The sequence below is a fragment of the Carettochelys insculpta genome, chromosome 21 (assembly GCF_033958435.1).
Source record: "Carettochelys insculpta isolate YL-2023 chromosome 21, ASM3395843v1, whole genome shotgun sequence".
Lineage (NCBI taxonomy): Eukaryota > Metazoa > Chordata > Testudines > Carettochelyidae > Carettochelys > Carettochelys insculpta.
The window spans coordinates 7,329,289-7,349,425 of NC_134157.1; the positions used below are offsets into that span (position 1 = coordinate 7,329,289).

Consider the following 20,137-nt stretch of genomic DNA (forward strand, 5'->3'; position numbering starts at 1 on the left):
GTATTTTTATTTGCCTTCTGGTTTTTGAGCCTTAAGGGGTCATGTTATTAAGTTTTTCTGAACTGCAAGGTCTAGAAATTTACTTAAGCTGAGGTTGTCACATAACCATAGGATTCCATGAGCTGGGCTTTTCAGAAAACATCAAAGATTATGAGACTCAGCATGGTCAGCATTGGTACTTTATCCCAACAGACCAGAGCTGGTTGGAAAGTTTGCAGCAGAATGGTTTTCCACCAGCAAAACTGACTTGGGAACATTTTAGTTCCCAGGCAACTTGCCAGGAGAGCTGCTGTGGAGCTAAAGGTCCCAGTGCTTCTGCATCAAGATCCTAAAATAGAGAGGAATGGCAGGGTGGCACAAAGGACTGTTGGAGGACAGAAGGAAGAGATGTGCTAAGCCCAGGGCAGCCAACTTTCTGAAAACTGGACGCCTGTTTCTGTCTCTTTCATCGAAACCTTGCCCTGCCTGCTCTTCTCCCTCCTCCTTCTGTTGCATGTTCCTCTCACCTTCCTTTTTCTTCACTGGGTCCTCTCTACCTCCCTCTCCCTCTCAACTCAGGTCGCATTGCTCCAGAGGTAGGACAGAAGCTGTAGCTTGATGTGGAGTCTGTTGCCTGCCTGCAGGTAGGAAGCAGCCCCAGCTGAGCACGGGCTGGTGCAGGTTGGTGACCTGGTGCCTCCTCCATCTGTGGTAAATGGACATCTGGTGTCCAGGCTGGACATCTGACTGAAAACTGCCAGGTCTCCTTTTTGACTGGACTTTCTGTTCAAAACCTAGACATCTAGAACCCCCATAGCCCCTGGTGTGCACGGTGAGCTTGGTCAACAGAAGCAGTGAAGTGTGCATCCTCTTGAAAGCACAAAACGTATTTCTAAACCTGAGTACAACTAAAGCTAATCAATGCAGGAAAGAGCAGGAATTCACCTCAGTGGGTATTCACAGACCCTTTCCTTCACCTCCTTCAACCACTTGCATGAATCAAATTGCTTTTCCCAATGGACATTCACATTTGCTTATGTATTTACCTGCTTAATTGTACTGTAAACACCCCTTGGCCAGCCCTTGGTGGAAACAGAAAAAAACAAGAGCATTTAACCAAACACGTAGCATCATCAGGGAGCTAAGAATAGCAAATGCTCAAGGAAAAGGGATTAAATGGAGTTTGTAAGAACCATTTATAGGCTGGAATATATTCATCTAAACAATAAGTTGGACAATGTCACACAATGAATTTGGTTTTGGATAATTAATGCTGTAGATAAAGAGTTGTGGCCCACTATGGGCTCCTAGGCACCATCAGAATATACACAATAAATCACTAAATATATTTTAGAGTGCATGTGTCTGTCTTTGCTCCTGTGAGTCCATCTGTTCAATAACTCCTCCTAAACTGTAAGAGGTAGGACCACCAAGTGTGGTGTGCTGCTTCCACTTACCCTAACTTAAACCAACATTAGGGTTTAGTTGTGCCTGGAAAATGGGAAGTGCCAGGAATGGGGATGTTTTCCAAAACATAGAAGCTGTGTCTACACTTGTATTCCTCTTTCGAAAGAGGAATGCAAATAAGGGAAATGGAAAATGCAACTGAGGCACTGATTGGCACTGATTTACATATAGGCTGTGCCTACATGACCCCCCTCCTTTCAAAAGGGGCATGTTAATAAGGGAGCTCAAAAGATGCTAATGAGGCACTTCCCAAAACAAATGGGAAGAAGAGGCTTTTGAAGACTGGGGTGGTTGTTTTGAAAGGCCCTGGGCTACATGGGCCGCATGTGATTTGAAAGTGGCACTTTTGATTCACCATGGCCTCTATTATGCTAATGAGTCACTGCATATTCATGGCAGCGCCTTATTAGCATCTTTCAAACTCCCTCATTAACATGCCTCTATAGAAAGGAGGGGGCTAATGTAAACACAGCCTTATTGTGCTTCATTGAAGTTTAATAAGGACAAATGCAAAGTGCTCCACTTGGGAGGGAACAATCAGTTTCACACATACAGAATGGGGACAGACTGTCTAGGAATGACTACAGCAGAAAGGGATCTAGGGATTATAGTGGACCACAAGCTAAATAGGAGTCAACAGTGTGATGCTGTTGCAAAAAAAGCAAACGTGATTCTGGGATGCATTAACAGGTGTGTTTTGAACAAGACACGAGAAGTCATTCTTTGGCTCTACTCTGTGCTGGTTAGGCCTCAGCTGGAGTATTGTGTCCAGTTCTGGGCACCGCAGTTCAAAAAAGATGTGGAGAAACTAGAGAGGGTCCAGAACAGAGCGACAAGAATGATTAAAGGTCTAGAGTATGTGACCTATGAAAAAAGGTTGAAAGAATTGGGTTTGTTTAGTTTGGAAAAGAGAAGATTGAGGGGAGACATGATAGCAGTTTTCAGGTATCTAAAAGGGAGTCATAAGGAGGAAGGAGAGAACTTGTTCTTCTTGGCCTCTGAGGATAGAACAAGAGGCAATAGTCTTAAACTGTAGCAAGGGAGGTTTAGGTTGGACATTAGGAAAAAGTTCCTAACTGTCAGGGTGGTCAAATAGTGGAATAAATTGCCAACGGAGATTGTGGAATCTCCATTGCTGGAGATATTTAAGAACAGGTTAGACAGATGTCTATCAGGGATGGTTTAGACAGTACTTGGTCCTGCCATTGGGGCAGGGGGCTGGACTCAATGGCCTCTCGAGGTCCCTTCCAGTCCTAGTGTTCTATGATTCTATGATTTGCATAATCTCTTTTCGGAAGAGATTCTTTTGAAAGAAAGACAGAAAGAAAGAAAGCAGTGTAGATGGGGCTCTTTCAAAAATATACCCCATCTTTGAAAGACCACTTCTTCCTGAAACAAAATAGGAATAAGAATTCTTTCAAAGATGGGGTTTGCTTTCGAAAGAGCCCTGTCTTCACGTCTCTCTTTCTTTCGAAAGAATCTCATCTAAAAAGAGATTATGCAAATGAAGCACATGATGTGTAAATCAGTGCCACATCTGGATTTTTGATTTCCCTCATTTGCATTCATCTTTTGAAAGAGGAATGTAAGTGTAGACCCAGCCAGAAAGGGAGGGGGCAGAGGGAGGAGGAGGTGAAAGGGCGAGGCACAGAGAAGAGATACTGAGAGTGGCCATGGGGGCAGCTGCAGCACCAAGAGAGTGGCCAGCAGGGCTGCAGCTCCACCATTTTGCCTGCCACAAATACCTGGTGAGAAGCTCCGCTGCCCCAAATCCAAAGCCTGCCCTCCCACCTCCAGAGGAGAGCCTACAGACAGCAGGGGTGCTAAAGATGGGGGCAGCCCTCAGAACCTGGGTTCACCAGACAGTCTGCAGGCCATAAGGGGTGGTCAACAGAGGGAAGCAGCCCCCCAGAGCCTGGCCCACCCCAGACAGCCTCTGATTGCAGGTAGGGAACTGTATGGAGACAGCCCCCCAAAGCCTGGCCCCACTGAGACAGCTTGCAGGCCTTGAGGGGCAGCTGGAGGGGGACAGTCAAGAGCCAAGCAATGCTGGTTACATCCACTAGTAATTCACATAGTAATTCATCCAGTTCTAGTCTTTACTTCAAGAGACCCTAAATCCAATGGACAGGAATATTTTTTTGATGTTGGGAGGGGGAATATCTGGCAGGAAAGGTACTGATAGATGTAATTGTTACATGATTGGGAAACATTACTAAAATAATTCATTCCCCAAAATCAAACTCCTCCCAGCAGATCTGCTGGAAATAAGCATCAGAACTGAAGATTTATCAGTGTTACTAGGTAGCAGTGTGTTTTCTTAGATACTACCTGACTTTACACTCTCAATGAGCATTAAACCTAAGGGCATGTCTCATGGAACAAAATACTCCACTCCCTAAATAAATGATGGGCAGCAGCCACATCAGATGCTGTGACACTTGACAGATGGAAGGACACACATATGTCCTGTCATATGGATCTGCTAATGTAAAGATCAGAAACCAAGCATTAGCAATCCAGCTCAAGGCAATTGTGGCCATTCTCTGGGGGATGTGTTTCCCTAAAACCTTCAAAATTGGACTGCCAGATTATGAAAGAAGTAATAATGCTCCTACTTGTCATGGAAAATTATAGCAAACTATATTTGCATGCTTTATGCCAGCCCTCAGATATGATATTTGAAAATTGTCCCTTTCAGCACTAAGGAACTTGTATTTAAATGACCTGCCTTAATCTTTTACAATGGAAGATCTCGAGTGAGGAGTGAGGCCAACAGTCAAATAGGACTTCAGGATAACAGTTCTATGCCACACTTTTGGCAAATATGGAAATCCCCAGGACTAGAAAGGCATATGGTTGACTGGTTCTTGGCTACCCACATTGTCTAGCTGTTACCCTTGCCATGATATGCGCCAGTTATATCAAGGTGCTAACTGCCTACTAACAGTTGATGAGCATCTTCAACTCTTACTGAAGTCAAAACAAAAAGCAGTCAAGTAGCACTTTAAAGACTAGCAAAATAGTTTATTAGGTGAGCTTTCGTGGGACAGACCCACTTCTTCAGACCATAGCCTGATGATAGTGTATAGACTAGCATGGCTTCCTCTCTGTTAGTGAAGTCAGTGGGAGTTGAGAGTGTCCTGCACCTCACATAATGAGGACCTAAGTATAATCAAGTCCTACATACAGATGAAATAAAAACCCTTCTGCCAAAATATTGAGCTAAAGCTCAAATCGACCTTCCTTGACATGACACTAAATCCATTTAACTTTTTCCTTTACTTTTCCCCAGGTTTTCCTACCCCACTGCATTGCAGTTTCTGGTGGGATTGAAAACAGAATCATGGCATATCTGATAGAAAGATACTCTTGCAGTATTCCAATCATCAAGGGAAACAGGAAGCACTGGAGCATTCAGATGTTTTCCTATAAGTTTCCCAGACCATTTTGGAGATCAAGACAATTCAGATAAGTTTCCCAACTTTGGGGATCTAAGCTGAAACCATATAAGCTCTGGCTCAGTTGAGGGCCAGGTATTAATGCACACAATGTATTAATTTATTTACTCTGAATTGTTGACAAGTCAGGTTGTCTCTATCCAATTTCAATTTAAAAAAAAAAAAAAAAGTCCAGTATAAGGGCAGCTTTTCAAAGGAGCAGTGGAGAGTTAGACAAAGAGGTGGTGGAGAGTTAGAAACTCACTTCTCTTTGAATTTCAGTTGCATTTGGGCACATATCCTTAGTGTCTTTGGAAAACAAAAAGTATAAGGCATTGCAATAACTGGTCTATCTCCTGAAGGACTTTGCATCTTTATCTGTAGTTTATCTTTATCTTTATCTGTAGTTTACCACTGTCTAAAAAAGAAATTAAACCACCACTTTTGTCCCCTTCCACTCATTGCTTACTAACCAACCCTTTCTGACACACCTGTAAACATGACTGCACGACCAAAGAGCTCACATAATCCCGTCGGGGAAATCAAAGATGGAAAAAAAAAATTGCTGGCCTTCTGCTTCATATCATTAATGCACAATTCTCCACATACATCTTCCAGGCTAAATTTAAATGTCTCAAGGGGTGGAGATTCCAATGCTTCCCTCGGGCAATTATTCCACAGTCGAAAACATCTCCCAAAAGTCAACATGTTCTACGCATATTTTTCTTAACATATTTTTCACTACAATTTTGTTCTAAAGGAGAAAATTCAGAAATAAATCCATGAGGTCACAGCAGGTCATTGCAAAGAAAAAGAAATGCAATCACTGTGCAAGGAACAGATTCATCCCTTTTCTCTGCGTGGTTCATTTGACTTTATCTTTTGGTATAATTTCAACACTGAAGTTTCCTGGCATGAATCCCATAGGTTCCCTTCTCTTTCTCCCACCCCACAAGCTTCTCAGTGCTCAGTAGTTCTATATTTTTGTAAATGTCTTCTATTAATAGTTGCCCTCTGTGGCTATAAAAAAATACCTCAGTAGTCTAAAGCCAACCCTTGCTTGCTAACAGCTGTGGATGTCTAAATGCACACAAGACCCGACATCACCCAGTGGAGCCCCTTCTTGGCTCCACGTCAGAGCAAACTGATTAAATAAGGCCATTGCCAACTTGAGAAAACGGAAAAGGAGGCCCCCCGTAACAGAGGAGGGAGAGAGCGAGACTGACTCCTGCTCTAGTCTGAGGAAATAGGAGAGTATTTCCATTTACTCATTGCCTTTTTCACTTAGCAACCCCTTCCCCCGACAACTTCAATGAACTCCTGGGTCTCAGAAATAGAGACATAACAAAGAGCTGTTGAGAGATAGAGTTGAAAGTAGTAGGTAAAGTTGCAGCTGTAGGTTTTAAAGTCTAATCTCAGTTTTTGTTTGCTTGTCTTAACTGAATTAAACATTTCTGCTACTTCAGTCCTATTATCAGTCCTGGGGTAACTCCGTGAAGATTTCAATTCATCAGCTGTGGTCAAGTGATAACAGTCAATGGTGAAAATGAAAACGATGTTAATTAGGTAGAACAGGACTCAAGGAAATAAAAAACAAAAACCATGCATTTATATCCTGTAAGTGTGATGAAAAACCTGTTATCCATCAGAAACAGAAGTGTTTGGCTGCTCAGAGGGTAAAGGGAATTCCCCCTGTTCTTGGCATTTCTAAGATACCTCCCTAAATGTAGGTTATGCCATAACTGACAAGGTGCTTTAGCGATGTATTTGACTAAGAAAGTTCCTATGTGATGTTCACTGTTCTGTACCCAGAGTTGCATTCTGATATTTCCATAAATCCCAATTCTCAAAGCTAAATATTATAAATTGCTGAGATTCTGCTAGTTACATGTCAAATCCACGTGAACCCACAAGCATCTCAAGATTTTGAGGTAAAATAATATGTCTGACATATTTATTTGAAAATGGGCCCAGGTGCTCACACCTTATAACAAACCCGACCCCTATTTCAAGTAGGTTACAAAACCAGTAGCCAGGCAACTCCAGAAAATTTTCAGATTTCTCTATGAATCCTTCAGTGTGGTGAATTCTAGCTGATGCGAGTGAATTTTTAAAAATATATTCAGTACTGGGGAAAAGTAATGAAGTTATAACCCCAGAAGACTAAAGTCCTGTTTACTCTCACAACAGGGATGTATCCCAGGAAGCACCGGTATGAGGTTCCCCTTTTATATAGCTCAATTCTGTACTCTAGGACCCATCTCTCATGATCTGAAAGGCGCTTACTCTCCAAAGCCTTTATAGTCCAAGGTCTTTTTGCTGACTCTGAAACCAAGTGGGTCAATTTATGCTACCCATAAAGGTGGTTTTTGCACCTGACTACTGGCAATTAGATAGATATTCCAACTCATTTCATTCAGCTGTCAATATGTAATAACCATCAATCAGCTCTGTCCAGGATTTAAGTCAGTCACTTAAAGTTTCTGTGACCCATTACATGCCTCCTGAGCCACCAAAGTCCCTTATAAATTAACTGCTCTTAACTTTCTTTTCTTTTGAGTTTCTTTTGGGACTGGAGTGGCTACTGGAGTCCATTAACCCAATAAAGAAAAAAAAATGTTAGTCCATTTGCCCAAATAGTTGTACTGATATCGCATTGGGTCCAAAGAAACTGATCCAGTCTCAGTGGCGTACCCTTAGCTGTCATTGATTAAAAGGAAATTAAAGATGAAAAACAACAATAGGGAAAAGTTAAGGACTTGCTTCAAACTCAAATATGCCAAGAAATTCAAAGTTGAACGTTAATCACTATTTTTAGAGAACCTACACTGATCCCTATATTGCAGACATTTCAGCAAACTAACTAAACCATGTTAGAATACATAGACACCATGCATTAAATATGGAGTTTCAGCTTTCATTCTGAATTTCCTGACATGTTAAGACTTGTATTAGATGGTCATGTGAATTTCTCCAGCACAGCTGCCATGAACTGTTTTAGAAGCTCTGATGTGTCTGTTATCCACCCAATATTAATGAACCTGGATCTACGTCCATGCCAACTTTTCTTAAGTTAACGTATTAGGTGGCAAAACAGGACCCTAATGAAATCATTACAATCGAGTTTCACTAGGAGTTTGGGGATCATATGAACCAAATATTCAGAAGGTGTAAACTTGCTTAGCTCAAAACTCAAGGAAAGGTTCTTATAAACTTTGCCAAAACAAGAATTCTGGGTTTTGCACAGGTCTGTGTGGGGCCTCTGAGGCTACAAAGTACACCCTTTCATGCATCTGTTGGTACCATAGGCCAACTGAAATCTTTCTGACAAGGTTAGTTTCTATTTCAGGTATGACCATCCCATAACAGTGGGACTGGACCCTAAACATCACAGTTCTCACTACACTTGACCCTACCCTTTGAAAAACCAGGACTGTTATAAGCATCATAAGTTATTTTTATAACACATGTTTAATGAGCACATATTGTAAACACTGCAACAGCTCTGTGTGATACAGGGATAATATAATCTCTTAACAGCCCTTAAAGACTTGTTACAAAGCTGTGTGTCACAGGCCTTTGTGATTGCATTAAAGGAGCCATCACTGTCAAACACGTTTAAAAGCACTTCCAGATTTTTATAGGCATTTCAGTGGGTGCTGTCATGACATATGGCCTACAGGAGAGACATCACATGCACTTCAAAGATGATCTCATCTAATAAATATGTACTTCCTGCCTAGAATGTAATACCTGTGGAAGGCCCGTGTATGTCTTTTTTTTCAAACCATCGGAACAGCTGTTTCTGTATATCTCTGTTTGTGCATATTAAACTGCAGCAGATGCCCAGATATTATTTCTAAGCAGGGGAAAAAATCTTAGCTTCTTCCATCAATGGATTTTATGTTCAGATCTATTTTCATGTTTTTATTAATAGGGCAAAAAGCTCTTGAAGAACTCTTTCCCAAAAGTAAGGTATCTTTTATACACACCAGTGGAGAACATGTGGCTGAAGAGATGGGTGCTGTGATGATGTACAGCTGCAGTTGTTGAGTGGCTGCTTCCAAAGAGCCCCTTGTAGCCGAGGGTAGCCCTGAAGCTCTCTGCCTCAGTTTCCCCCTCCTCAAGCTTCCTCAGTAATTTCACCAAGATTCTTCTCATAGCCAACAACACCCGGACATGGGCTGGTTTAGTGTCACAAACAGCTCCCAAATAAAGTCCTCAAGCCCCACAGAAAATTCTTTTTTATAGTATCTATAGTCATCTTCCCTTCCTGCCTGGAGTCTCCCCTGCCTTGGCAAATCACACCCACTCCTACTTCAGTTGGAATCTTTTCTCCCACAGCAACTGGGGTCTCCTGCTGGAGCCTCCTCACTGTCTACGGGTCTCTTGCAGGCCTTTCTGCTTGGAATCTCTCCCTCGGCTTCTTTCTCAAGTTAACTGCACCAGAGGCCTGATTAGGATCTGACCTCCTTTTTCTCAGCCTGGGGAAGAAGGTTCCTTGTTAAAGGCCAGTGAGCATGTCACAACTGTGCTCTCCTTTGGTACTAGTGCTAGCGTGAGCCAGGGGAAAGAAAGGCAGCACAAGAGTGGTGTGAAGAATCTGATGGTTTGCTAACAAATGAATGCTTCAGACTTCCAAAGGAATAAAGAATGTGGTTTTGTAAGAGAGTCTCCAAGGGGCTTGACTGGGTACTCCATGCCTTTCACAAATGCTTAATACAAAGTCTATGTGGTGGCAGATTCCTCTGCTGAGGGATAGGTGTTGGCAAAGCCTTTAACAGTCAAAATAATTCAAATAATGCAAACAAACACTTCCTCGCCTCCGCACAAAACCGTCTAACACACCAACCCAAACACTACAGAAATCATGGCATTAACATGTTGCAATAGATGGTGTGGAATCAGTAAAAAATAGCGTGGGAGATTCATGTACATGCTGACACTATGCTGAAAATGCAACTAAACAAATCTCAGGGATGCCACAGATTCAGTTTCCTTTAATGTCACAAACAGGGCAGACTTGTAGAAAAGGGGGAAGCAGTTATTAGAACAAGTAATCTCTTAGCTGCCCATAAGGTGAAATGTCTGTAATATTTTATGACTGCAGGTTTTCTTGACTTATTCTTGCAGAGCAAGAGAGATTGGATCCCTTTGAAAGTCTATTGAATCATCTGCCAGAGACAGGGACTGTAGAATTGGGAGGAAGATTCTGCCATCTTCCTGGGATAAGAGATTCAGGGACAAGGGCAAGACGATACAGTAGAATTTGAAAGAATTGTGATAGATTGATATACCAGTGTTGTCTGGACCACCCTGGTATAACCAGAAAGAACTTCTGCCCTCTTTCTTTGGGTCTTGTGTACTATTCCAAGTAGTATTGGTATAGGTAGGAAAGCATACAGAAAGTCCTTGCCGCAGTTGGTTAGAAATTATTTATCTCTGCTAGCTTTGGAGAAGAAGTGATCATTCTTGGCACTCTCCTTGACCCTTGACAGCAAACGCATCTATTGTGTGAGTTCACAGTTTACAGAAAGATGCTGAACCCCTGAGACATTCATGTTGGTCTTGGTTCAGTCTGTTTGAGAATCCTCCGCTCCTAGCCAGTGTTCTCTGTAAGCTTTGTGCTTCTACAGGCACCCAGGAGAGATTCAGGTCCTGCCTAGTGGATTAGCAGAACACCCACAGGGCGCACATCCAGCAGCATGAGTTTCTACTGGTGGTGCACCTCTGCACCTACCTGGGTGCACATAACTATTCCACACATGGATGGAAAAGATTAGAGGGAACATGGCTCCTGCCAGCTGCAGAGCTATTCGGTGTATTCAACAATGATTGCACTGCAGCCAGAATTTTACCACTTCCTGACACAACATGGGGGAATGAGCTCCAACTTGTTTGTTTACTTAATGCCTGGTGTCAGTTACAGTCTGTACAGAGCTCACGAAGAGGGAAGGCTGGAAGGGCTGCAATGCCTGATGTATCTCTCAGAGTTCCAGAATTCTGATGGATAACCTGGATGCCTGTTGACTTCTCAGATCTTGAGTTGGCATGTCCTAAACACAGACTCCCCAGTGATGGCTGGAGAGGACCATAGCAACTACAGCTGGTGGATCTGGAGGACTGAATGAAATTCCTGGCTGTTCACTGTCTCCTCCCACCTCAAAAATGCTTTAACCGCTCTGTTGGGATAGTGCATCAATCTTAAATCTGTCCACATTTGGAGTGTGTCCATTCACACCAGCCAGTGTTGCAGAGTTCTCATATGAAATCTCACATGAAAGATCACGTGGGAGAAGTCCTGAGTCTCAGCAAGAAATGTATCCTGAAGAAACTTCAGTAGTAGAAGGCTAAGTAGACTGTGCTAGGAAGATTTCCTTAGCAAGCCAAGCAAACCCTTGTTTATGTTTCAAGTCTGTACATCTCGCACATACGGAGGAATCATTCCTATGGTAGACAGATGCTGTCTATTGTCAAATTCAATAAATAATGTAATTATAAACATCAGCCTCCAGATACAGAAACATATGTACTCCTTGTTTCCTCTGGTGTGCAGTTTGACATTTTAGAAACACCCTAAATTCAGAGAAGCCAGTTGGGGAAGAATTCTGTATTGTAGATGATGATTCTGTAGGCAGAATCTCAGATATTTCATGTGCAACTGCCTGAGGCATATAAAAATCTAGAGGCACATAGCAGTCTCTTTGGGATGTGGAGGGAATTATGCACCACAAGGAAAGTGTGCTGAATTTGAAGATTTTGATGGGCTTGTTCAATCCCTTCAAGGTTAGCGCTGGTGTGTCCAAGGGCAACTCAGAACTGCAGCACTTCCCTCTGGCTGTCCTGAGGTTTAGCTTCACTAGCCAATGCACCGTCTTCTGGCAGGGTCTCACCACTGTCATTTTTGCTCTTGGACATGTGCCATTCCAGGACCACAGCATCCTCTTCAGGACTCAGCCCCCTGGCTGTTCCACACCCTGTGTTCCCGCCATCTGGGGGAATATACAGAAGTCTGATGGTCTCACCACTTCCTTAATGGTGAATGGGAGTGAGGAGGTGGGACCTGGGTCCACCCACTATATTGGATTATGGCTCAGGGACCCTGTAGAGGGCAGCCATGTGATGCATCTCCTCCAGTGTCTCAGTCTACTTCCCTGGTCTGCTTCTCCACAGCCACAGTCTTTATTCCACCCTTATCTCAGGCCCTCAGCACGCTAGTTTCAGCAATCACCCAGAAGCTCATACTTACTCCCCTGATCATGTCCAGCAGTTCTCTGTCAAAAGTATCAGCTTTCTTCCTTCTACAAGGCAGCTAGTTCTCCCCCCTTGAGTTCAAGGGAGCAACTGAAGCTACTCTGCCCTGCAGCCCTTTTCATATGGACCTCATTCAGTTTTTAAAGGATTTCTCCTATGGAGCCCTTTGCCAACAATTAGCTGACTTCTCTCTCTATAGGTGTGATGTGAGAAGCATCCCTGAGGAAGGTTAAGACACAGAGGTAGTCCTATGAAAAAGAACTCTTTAGAGTGCCATGATGTGCTCCATGACACAGCAAGCAATCTAATATGATTTCTCATTGTTTTATAGACCACACAATATGGTCACCAGAGAGACAGAGGAGGCAGTAGGAGAAGGATAGATAGGATATGCAGAACATTAAAACATGACTCTTTACTTAAATGTCAAACCTTCTGTCTGGAACAGACTGGTATACACAGCTTATATGGCTTATTCTTGTCTTTCTTTACTGTTTGGCAGGAGGGGAGGTTGGTTCATGCTTTCAGTGCTGTGTATCAACATGTATGTGTGCTAAGAAGCCAGATTTCTGGTACCAGTTGGACATCAGTCCTCTGGTATCAGTTGAAGAAAACGTTGTATTGATACACAGTAAAACTCCGTTTCTCTGAGCCCCCTTTAGTTATTTAATAAGGGGAATTTGATGTTTGCAGGGTCCTTTCGAAAAGGACTCCAAGGTAGATAAGCCGCGCGCAAGCGAAACGCGGCACATTCAAAGTGCTGTGGCTGGCAAGATGCTAATGAGGCGCTGAATATTCCTTTCAGTGCCTCATTAGTATTCTTTGATTTGACCATTAACATGGCCATTTCAAAGTTTTTCCTAAGTGCAGACACGGCCATACAGTCAACTGCCATTCAAGCAGTATTAAGCAGCTTGCTATGGAAAAATGTGTAAAAATACAGAATTTGCATTTGGATAGGGAATTGTTTTTACAATTTGTAAAAAAAGAAATAATATACAGTAAGTCCTCATTTATCCAAGCTTCCATTACCCTGTTCTCAGTATTAACTGAACCAACCTTAAGATGGCTGATACTATAGTTAATATGGAAAGCCAAATAACAGGAGCTCAGAGAAATGGAGTTTTACTGTATATCAAATACAACATTTTGTTCAACTGATACCTATAAATATTGTGGCTAATGAAATTAAAGTTCAGTGTTTCATTTTAATTGTGGAATAAAAAAAAATTGATCAGAGAATGTTGAGGTATTTTTATCATGGAAAACTAGGATCACTGGCGATGTGCTATGATTTTTATTCAGCAGCCAGATCTTTCACTGAAAGCATGGAACATGGAATTATGGCTTCCCATAATTCATACTGGCGTATGTCATACATACTGGTCATACGCCATTCCTGCCTTGTAAGTTATGATGTGCAAGTCCAAAGAGCCGAGAAATGTTCTCCTGTCAAGTGCTCCTTTATTGTCTCTATGGACAGAGTGGAGGGATGCAGCATCTGTTGACTCTTCTGGGTCCACAGCAAGAGCCAGTGAGTTAAATCATTGGTTGCTGAACAAAATATGTGAAGTGTTGTGATGGGACTAAGAACTTGCTGTCCCCTTGTTGTAAAACTGCTGAAGAAGATGATGGCATCAGGCAGATCTCCTTGGCTCAGTCAATCAACCCCCTGTGTAGGAGCAGTGATACCCTACATTTTGGTTTTCCTTGCAGAACATCAAAGAGTAGGACAGAAGCTTCTGGTCAGCAGCCCCTGGAACTGATAAAACTTTCTCAGAGAGGCACCAATAAGGGAGCAGTATTATCATCTGGCGATATGCCAACCCTTGGGACATCCTCCATTTGTATGTTGGCATCATTACATAGGAGTTCTCTAGCATTGTCGCTGCTGCTATCTGCAGGTGCTATGGAGTGCTGGCTCTTTGGTGAACTCTGTAGATAGGTGCTGATTCTGTCAATGATCTGGGGCTGGAGCCCCACAGATCAGCTTCTTCCCTCTCTTCAGTGCCTCGTGCCTGCCATGGATCAGCTGTTTAGTGTAAGGGTAAGGTTTGCTTGAGGGAGGGGCAGAACAGGGCAGAAAGGGGGTGTGAAGGGTCAAGACAGATTGGAGTGGGGGTGCAGTGGGGAACAGGATGGAGTGGGGGCAGGACCTGGAGCACAGTGGGGGGTCAAACACCCCCTGGAAACTCATAAAGATGGAATCTGTGTCAGTGAGAGACAGGAAGGGCAGGGGGCCAGGAGCAACACTGGTACTGGAGTCAACATCAGTGACATGATGATCACAGCAGGGTCAGCAACTACAAGGCCAGTGTTGAAGGGCTGGAGGACCCTGCCAATAGTGCTAGAAAGAGATCCCAAGGACCCTACAGTAATCCCAGAAGGTCTTAAATACAGGGCCAGTGCCATGGCAGATCTGTTGGTTGAGGATGAGCAACATCTGTTACTTTTATTGTTGGTATTACACTCTTTGTAACACAGGGCATAACCACTTTAAGGGGCTGCGGAATGGATGAATCACGTCTAAGAGGACCAGTAATGGAATATCCCTTAGCTAGAAGGTGAAAGGAGCCTGCTCAGTATTTGCCAATGGGGACAGAAAGGAGCTGTTCAGCAGCACACAGCAGGTACTTGGGAAGAGGGGGAGAAGCAGGGACAGGAACAAGCTGGGGAGGGTGGAACAGGGCAGGAAGGGTCAGGGCAGGAAGAGGGAGGGCAGAGGTGGGAACAGGAGGGAAGAAGTTGGGTGAGGGTGGGCCCTGGGGCAGAGAAGGGGGTCAAACACCCTGTGGGAAGTAGTGTGTTGGTGCCTCTGATGGAGATGCTACGTTCTTAAATGGCAGCTGTGTGCCCAACACAGGTGATGTTGAGATTGGCTGAGGAATATAAATCAACAAAATGTGGAGCCCCCTATGGTGCTGAGATAGACTCAGAAGTTGAAACTTTGCCTTGACATGCGGCCAAGAAATGTGACTGCCACCATTTCCTTTTCTCTGTGGAGTCCTCAGAGGAGGAGTCAGACTTGTTTCCCTTTCCTCAGCTTCTTATGTGATGGCTGAGGTTTGACAGGAGGCTGACTTCGGAGCTGTGGTGGTGGACCCTTTCCCAGAAGACGGCCACTGACGGAGCACCATGGCCAAGTACAAAGGGGTCTCAGGCATCATCCATTCCATTCATCCATCAGTGCCAGGGTGGCTCATTGCAAATTGCACTGCCATCCTGAACCTCTGGCACCAAGGCCTGTGGTGTAGGCACCTCATTGATCAAATACGTATGCATGTGGACCCTAATGGTTGGTTTTTGACAGTCTGAGCACAAATGCCCAACACATGGAGCACTGTGATGACACATGAGCCTTTCCTAAGCACATCAAACTCTCGCATTGGATTCTGCATAGAAATGTACACAGATGACATTATTTTAAGCCTCCTGTAGTATCAGTGTGGGCCATCGGTGAGAGTGTTGCAACCTCAAATGAGTACTGGGGCCATTTTTTTCTCTCTCTTTCTGATCATCTAAGCTAAATGATAGTGTTCATCAGTTATTGGGGTCTGCTAAGCAGCTCCAACACAAAGATGTCCACAGTGCTTATTGTTGTGGAGTAGGACTTGGGGCAGTGCACTCTCTTTGACACACTGGGACCCTGAAATCACTAGGGGCACTTCTACAGCTCCAAAGGACATAGCTTTGAAACACATTCCACAAACATGGTGTCAAGGGGCACCAAATCCGCAAATAACATCGCAGAAAGGTACCCAGAAAAGAGGAAAGAGTTGTCCATGAGAAAAACTGCCTGTTTTGCCCATGAAACACTGTATTTTTTCCAAATGACATTTGATTTTCTTGAACTTCCACAAGTACATTTCTTTTGCACAACTTCTGGAATGTAATTTGGAAAATCAGGCTCTGAAAATTTCTGAATGTTAGGGAACTGTCTTAAATATGCCACCTGACAAATAATAAATAATAATACTGAGCTTTTAGATAGTGATTTACATTAGTTGAGCTCAAAGCAATTTACAAGAGGTAAGTATAATTATTCCCATTTTACAGATGAAGAAACTGAGTCAAGCTTTTCTTGTTTTGTTGTATTTAAAAATTTTGTGCATGTGTTTTATGCTGCATACAGTGCAAATGTTAAAAGGGCAATATCAAAGTAAAAAGTACATTTTAATTTAGCTAGCTATGTCATTGCTAAAACCATGGGTTATAAAAACTGAAGATTCAAAAATCCAGTTTACATTTTCTCTGATGGTATTTGCTTATTTACACTTTTTTCTGACTGGGCAATGAAAATAGACTGACCAGTTTCCTTTACTGTATTTTTTTATAATTGGTGTTTAATCCATTTCACTGTCTGAATCACCTACACTATCCCAAGGCTGCAGTGCTTGAGCCAATCTACTAAGTCACATTTACGTATTTATTTTTAAAAGAGCCATTGGAATTATATAAATGAAGATGATGACAGTGTCCTTTTGAAACCTCTCACTGCTAACAGTATTAAGGAGATGGCTTGAACCAATGTAATGTATGGAATTCTCTCACAGCTTACATTTTGCTTCTTCATGTGCTCTGTGGTGATGGGTAACATAAAGTGTTTTGAGCGCCGTATGATTTTCCCCCATAACCCTATGAGCTGCAATACATTAAGCCACAACAATGTGTGTGAAACATAGAATTTCATCCTTACCTTTTATTTGATGTAGGTTTAAGTCAGACCATAATGATGTTAAACCATAGGGTGAGGTGTGTTTTTTCATAATATACAAGAGTCTTATTCTACTCTCACATATATTGGTGTAAATCAGTGGCAACTCCACTGAAATCACCAGAACTAAACTGGTATCACACCAGAATAAGTAATTTTAGATTGAGATACAAAATAAAAAAATTGCATTTTATGTATACACCTTCATCCAAGGATCTCAGACTGTACTATGTATTTTAAGTAATTAGCCCACACAGCCCCCCATCAGGAGAAGAAGTGGTAATCTCTCCATTTTCAAGTTGTATAAACTGAGACAGTTATGCTACTTGCCTGAAAACACAACTGATATTACAGGCCCATACTCAGGGTGTATGTAAAGGGTGTGCATGCTTCATTCTCCATGTCCAGTTTCTCTCCCTTCCTTCCTGCTGTGCTGTGCAGGGGGAAAACCTTCAGGGCATGATGGGGGAACCCAAAGCACCCTGGCAGCTGTAGGTCCTTGGTTAGCTCCATGCCTAGAGAGTTAGAGCTGGAACAGGGAAGGGACTATATTTCCAAGTATGCCCTTGGCAGCTAGTGACATGTAAAGGAAGAGGATGAGGGAATATTATTTTTCACTTATGATATTACAGCAAAATCCCAGAAGGCAATTTCTACAAAACCTTTATCACTGAATAAATTTTGACTATGCTATAACAAAATCATTAAATTTACCACTCATGGTTTCCACTCAAATTTTTCATTAACGTCCCTTACGCACACTTATTGTATGTCTATTTTGAACTCCTTTATATTTTTAAAAAATTGCAGTCCACATTTCAAAAAGCAGCCCCTACCAGAAATTCCTGTTTTTTGGCCTGTGTTGGAAGCTAGAAGTCGTGATACTCACAAGAATATAAGAACAGTTATACTAGGTCAGACCAAAGGTCCATCTAGCCCAACATCCTGTCTTCGAACAGTGGTCTATGCCAGGGGCTTTATAAGGAATGAACAGAAAAGGTAATCACCAAATGATCCATCCTCTGTTACCCTACTCAGTCTCCTCCTCTCTATAACCACTGAATGACATTCCCACCCTAAGAATGCACAAAGAAACATGGCATTTCACTGACATAACACTAAAGGGACCCTGATTAAATTGTCTACCTTTTAAAGAAGTCCCAGTAAACTAAGAGCTACCTAAAAGTATTCAAACTTCTTTCACCTCAGGAACTTTTCCCTCACCTAATGTGACTCTCCTATGATTTCAACTCCTTCACTCTGAGGGCTTGTGGCTAAAATCAACTATTTACAACTCTAACTTACAGCCCATCACCTACAGCTAGTGAATCTCCCTGAACTGGCCATATGAATCTTTGACAATCTGATCTTCTGTGGTATGAGATCCAATCTGGATTGAGAGGCAGGGCAGGTCAGAGGATTTGTGCTGAGAAAGGTTAAGTGTGCAACAGTTACTCTCTCTCTCTCTCTCACACACACACACACGCACACACACAAGAAAAAATACAAGAGAAGCAATAAATATGGAGGAATGGACAACTGCCAGGACTGCCATTAGTCTGATGTTCATGGGTATTATCATAAATACCTCATTCGTTTAAGAAGTTGCCTACCTGTAAGGAGAATCTGGTTCAAAACATGTCTTGGTTACATCAGTTATCTCCGGGTTACAGCATTCCCCACCATCAAAGTTGTACCTCTCATAGTTACAATCCATGTCACATATGCCATTCTGCTTCTTCTTGTGGAACAGGGCATGACGCACGTGCCGGCAGTCCCCTCCATCATACCCAGTCAGCGTGTGGTTGCACTCAGGGTCACAGTTCTCATCTCCGATCTTGCTGATGTCACAGTTGGCCAGGATGAGGCGGTGGCGGAGGGAGGAGTTTTTCACGTCTAGCACTTCCAACTCCCAGGTGATGTTGTAGCGGCTGAAGGCCTCGTTGAGATGTTGGTGCTGAAACTCAATCTGCTGCCGGCTGACCGTGGGGTTCTGATATTTGTCATCATAGAGGTTCACCACCCGGTAGCGCACCACCTTTTTGTGGCGGAAGCGGGGGAGCTTGTTGTAGCTGGAGATCACCTCCATGTTGTCACAGACTGTCTGCCCGCAGAGAGGAGGATCCAGACTGGTATCCAGCAAGTAACCATGGTGATAGCTGAATTCCATCTGAGGGCTGCTGCCATCCTTCATGGCAGACCAGGTGTTTTTCACATTCAGTAAATTCTCCTGAAGAATGAGCTGAGAGAGAGGGGTATCTCGTTCATGAGTCACCTGGCCCATGTCCAACAAGATCTCCTTCTGGGATCGAGCTACCCTCCAGAGACTGAAGTGTTCTATGTAACCCCGATAGTTCTGATTCAGGGCATTTCCTCCCATCATGAGCACTTTACACTTCAAGGTCAGAAGGCTGAAGATGCTGCCCAATTGCTCCCCACTTGTGGCCACCTGGGCTCCGTTCACATAGAGCTTCATCAAGCGCCCATCGTAGGTGGCAGCTAGATGCACCCATTGGTTGGGAAGGTAGCTGCGATGAGTAGTAATGGTGGTGACTTTACGAGCACGGTCTGTCTTCAGTGAGAAGAAATAGCGGGGATCTCTATTCCCCTGGTCACTGACGGTGTTAATCCCCAGGACCCATCCTCGGTCACGGGAGGTGTAAGAACATTTGTCATATAATCCTATGGGCCCCCAAAAAGAAATAGGATTAAATAAGGGTGACAACAGATTATTTAATGTATTTACATTTCTTGTCATTATAAATAAAGAGGGTGGGTGTAGACCAGTGGTGTTAAACCATCTGGTTGGCAGGTGGCCATACAGAAGGACTTAGCATCAAAGGTTAAGGACTGTCAGACACAGGCAGCATGAATGGGACCCCCTCCCATTCCCTGGCCAAGAAACCAGAACTGTTTTGCAATGTCACAGCAGCAGAGAGCTGCACTGTGTAGTGTCATTAATTTCATTTGAGCCATAAATTTGACCTCACTGGTTAAAACAAAATAAGGTCTCATGAAATGTCCTTGATCGCTAATTTTCTCTCCCTCCTCTGCCTCTCTTCTTCTGTCAGCTCTCCCCCTAAAACTAAGAGGAGCATCCCCTGTATGCAAAGTCTAGCAGGAGAGCTGAATATGAAATCCAATCCTCTTACAGCAGAAGAAATGCTAAATGGATGGGATTTCCTCAGGAGCCTAAGAGCTAAATGACCAAATCCTACTGAGATTAATTTGGGTGCTTAACTTCCACAGGCTCCTTTCAAACTCCCAGCCAATGAAAACTGGT

The 20,137-nt window shown here is 43.2% G+C and overlaps 1 protein-coding gene across 1 annotated transcript in view; it reads right to left on the bottom strand.

The window, feature by feature from the left end:
- The window catches only part of PAPPA (pappalysin 1), a 248,149-nt gene that overhangs the window by 191,319 nt on the left and 36,693 nt on the right, over positions 1–20,137 (bottom strand). Inside the window, exon 2 of the mRNA XM_075015238.1 lies at positions 18,468–19,536. Within this exon, the coding sequence (XP_074871339.1) occupies positions 18,468–19,536 (1,069 nt within the window). The remainder of the gene's footprint in view (positions 1–18,467; positions 19,537–20,137) is intronic.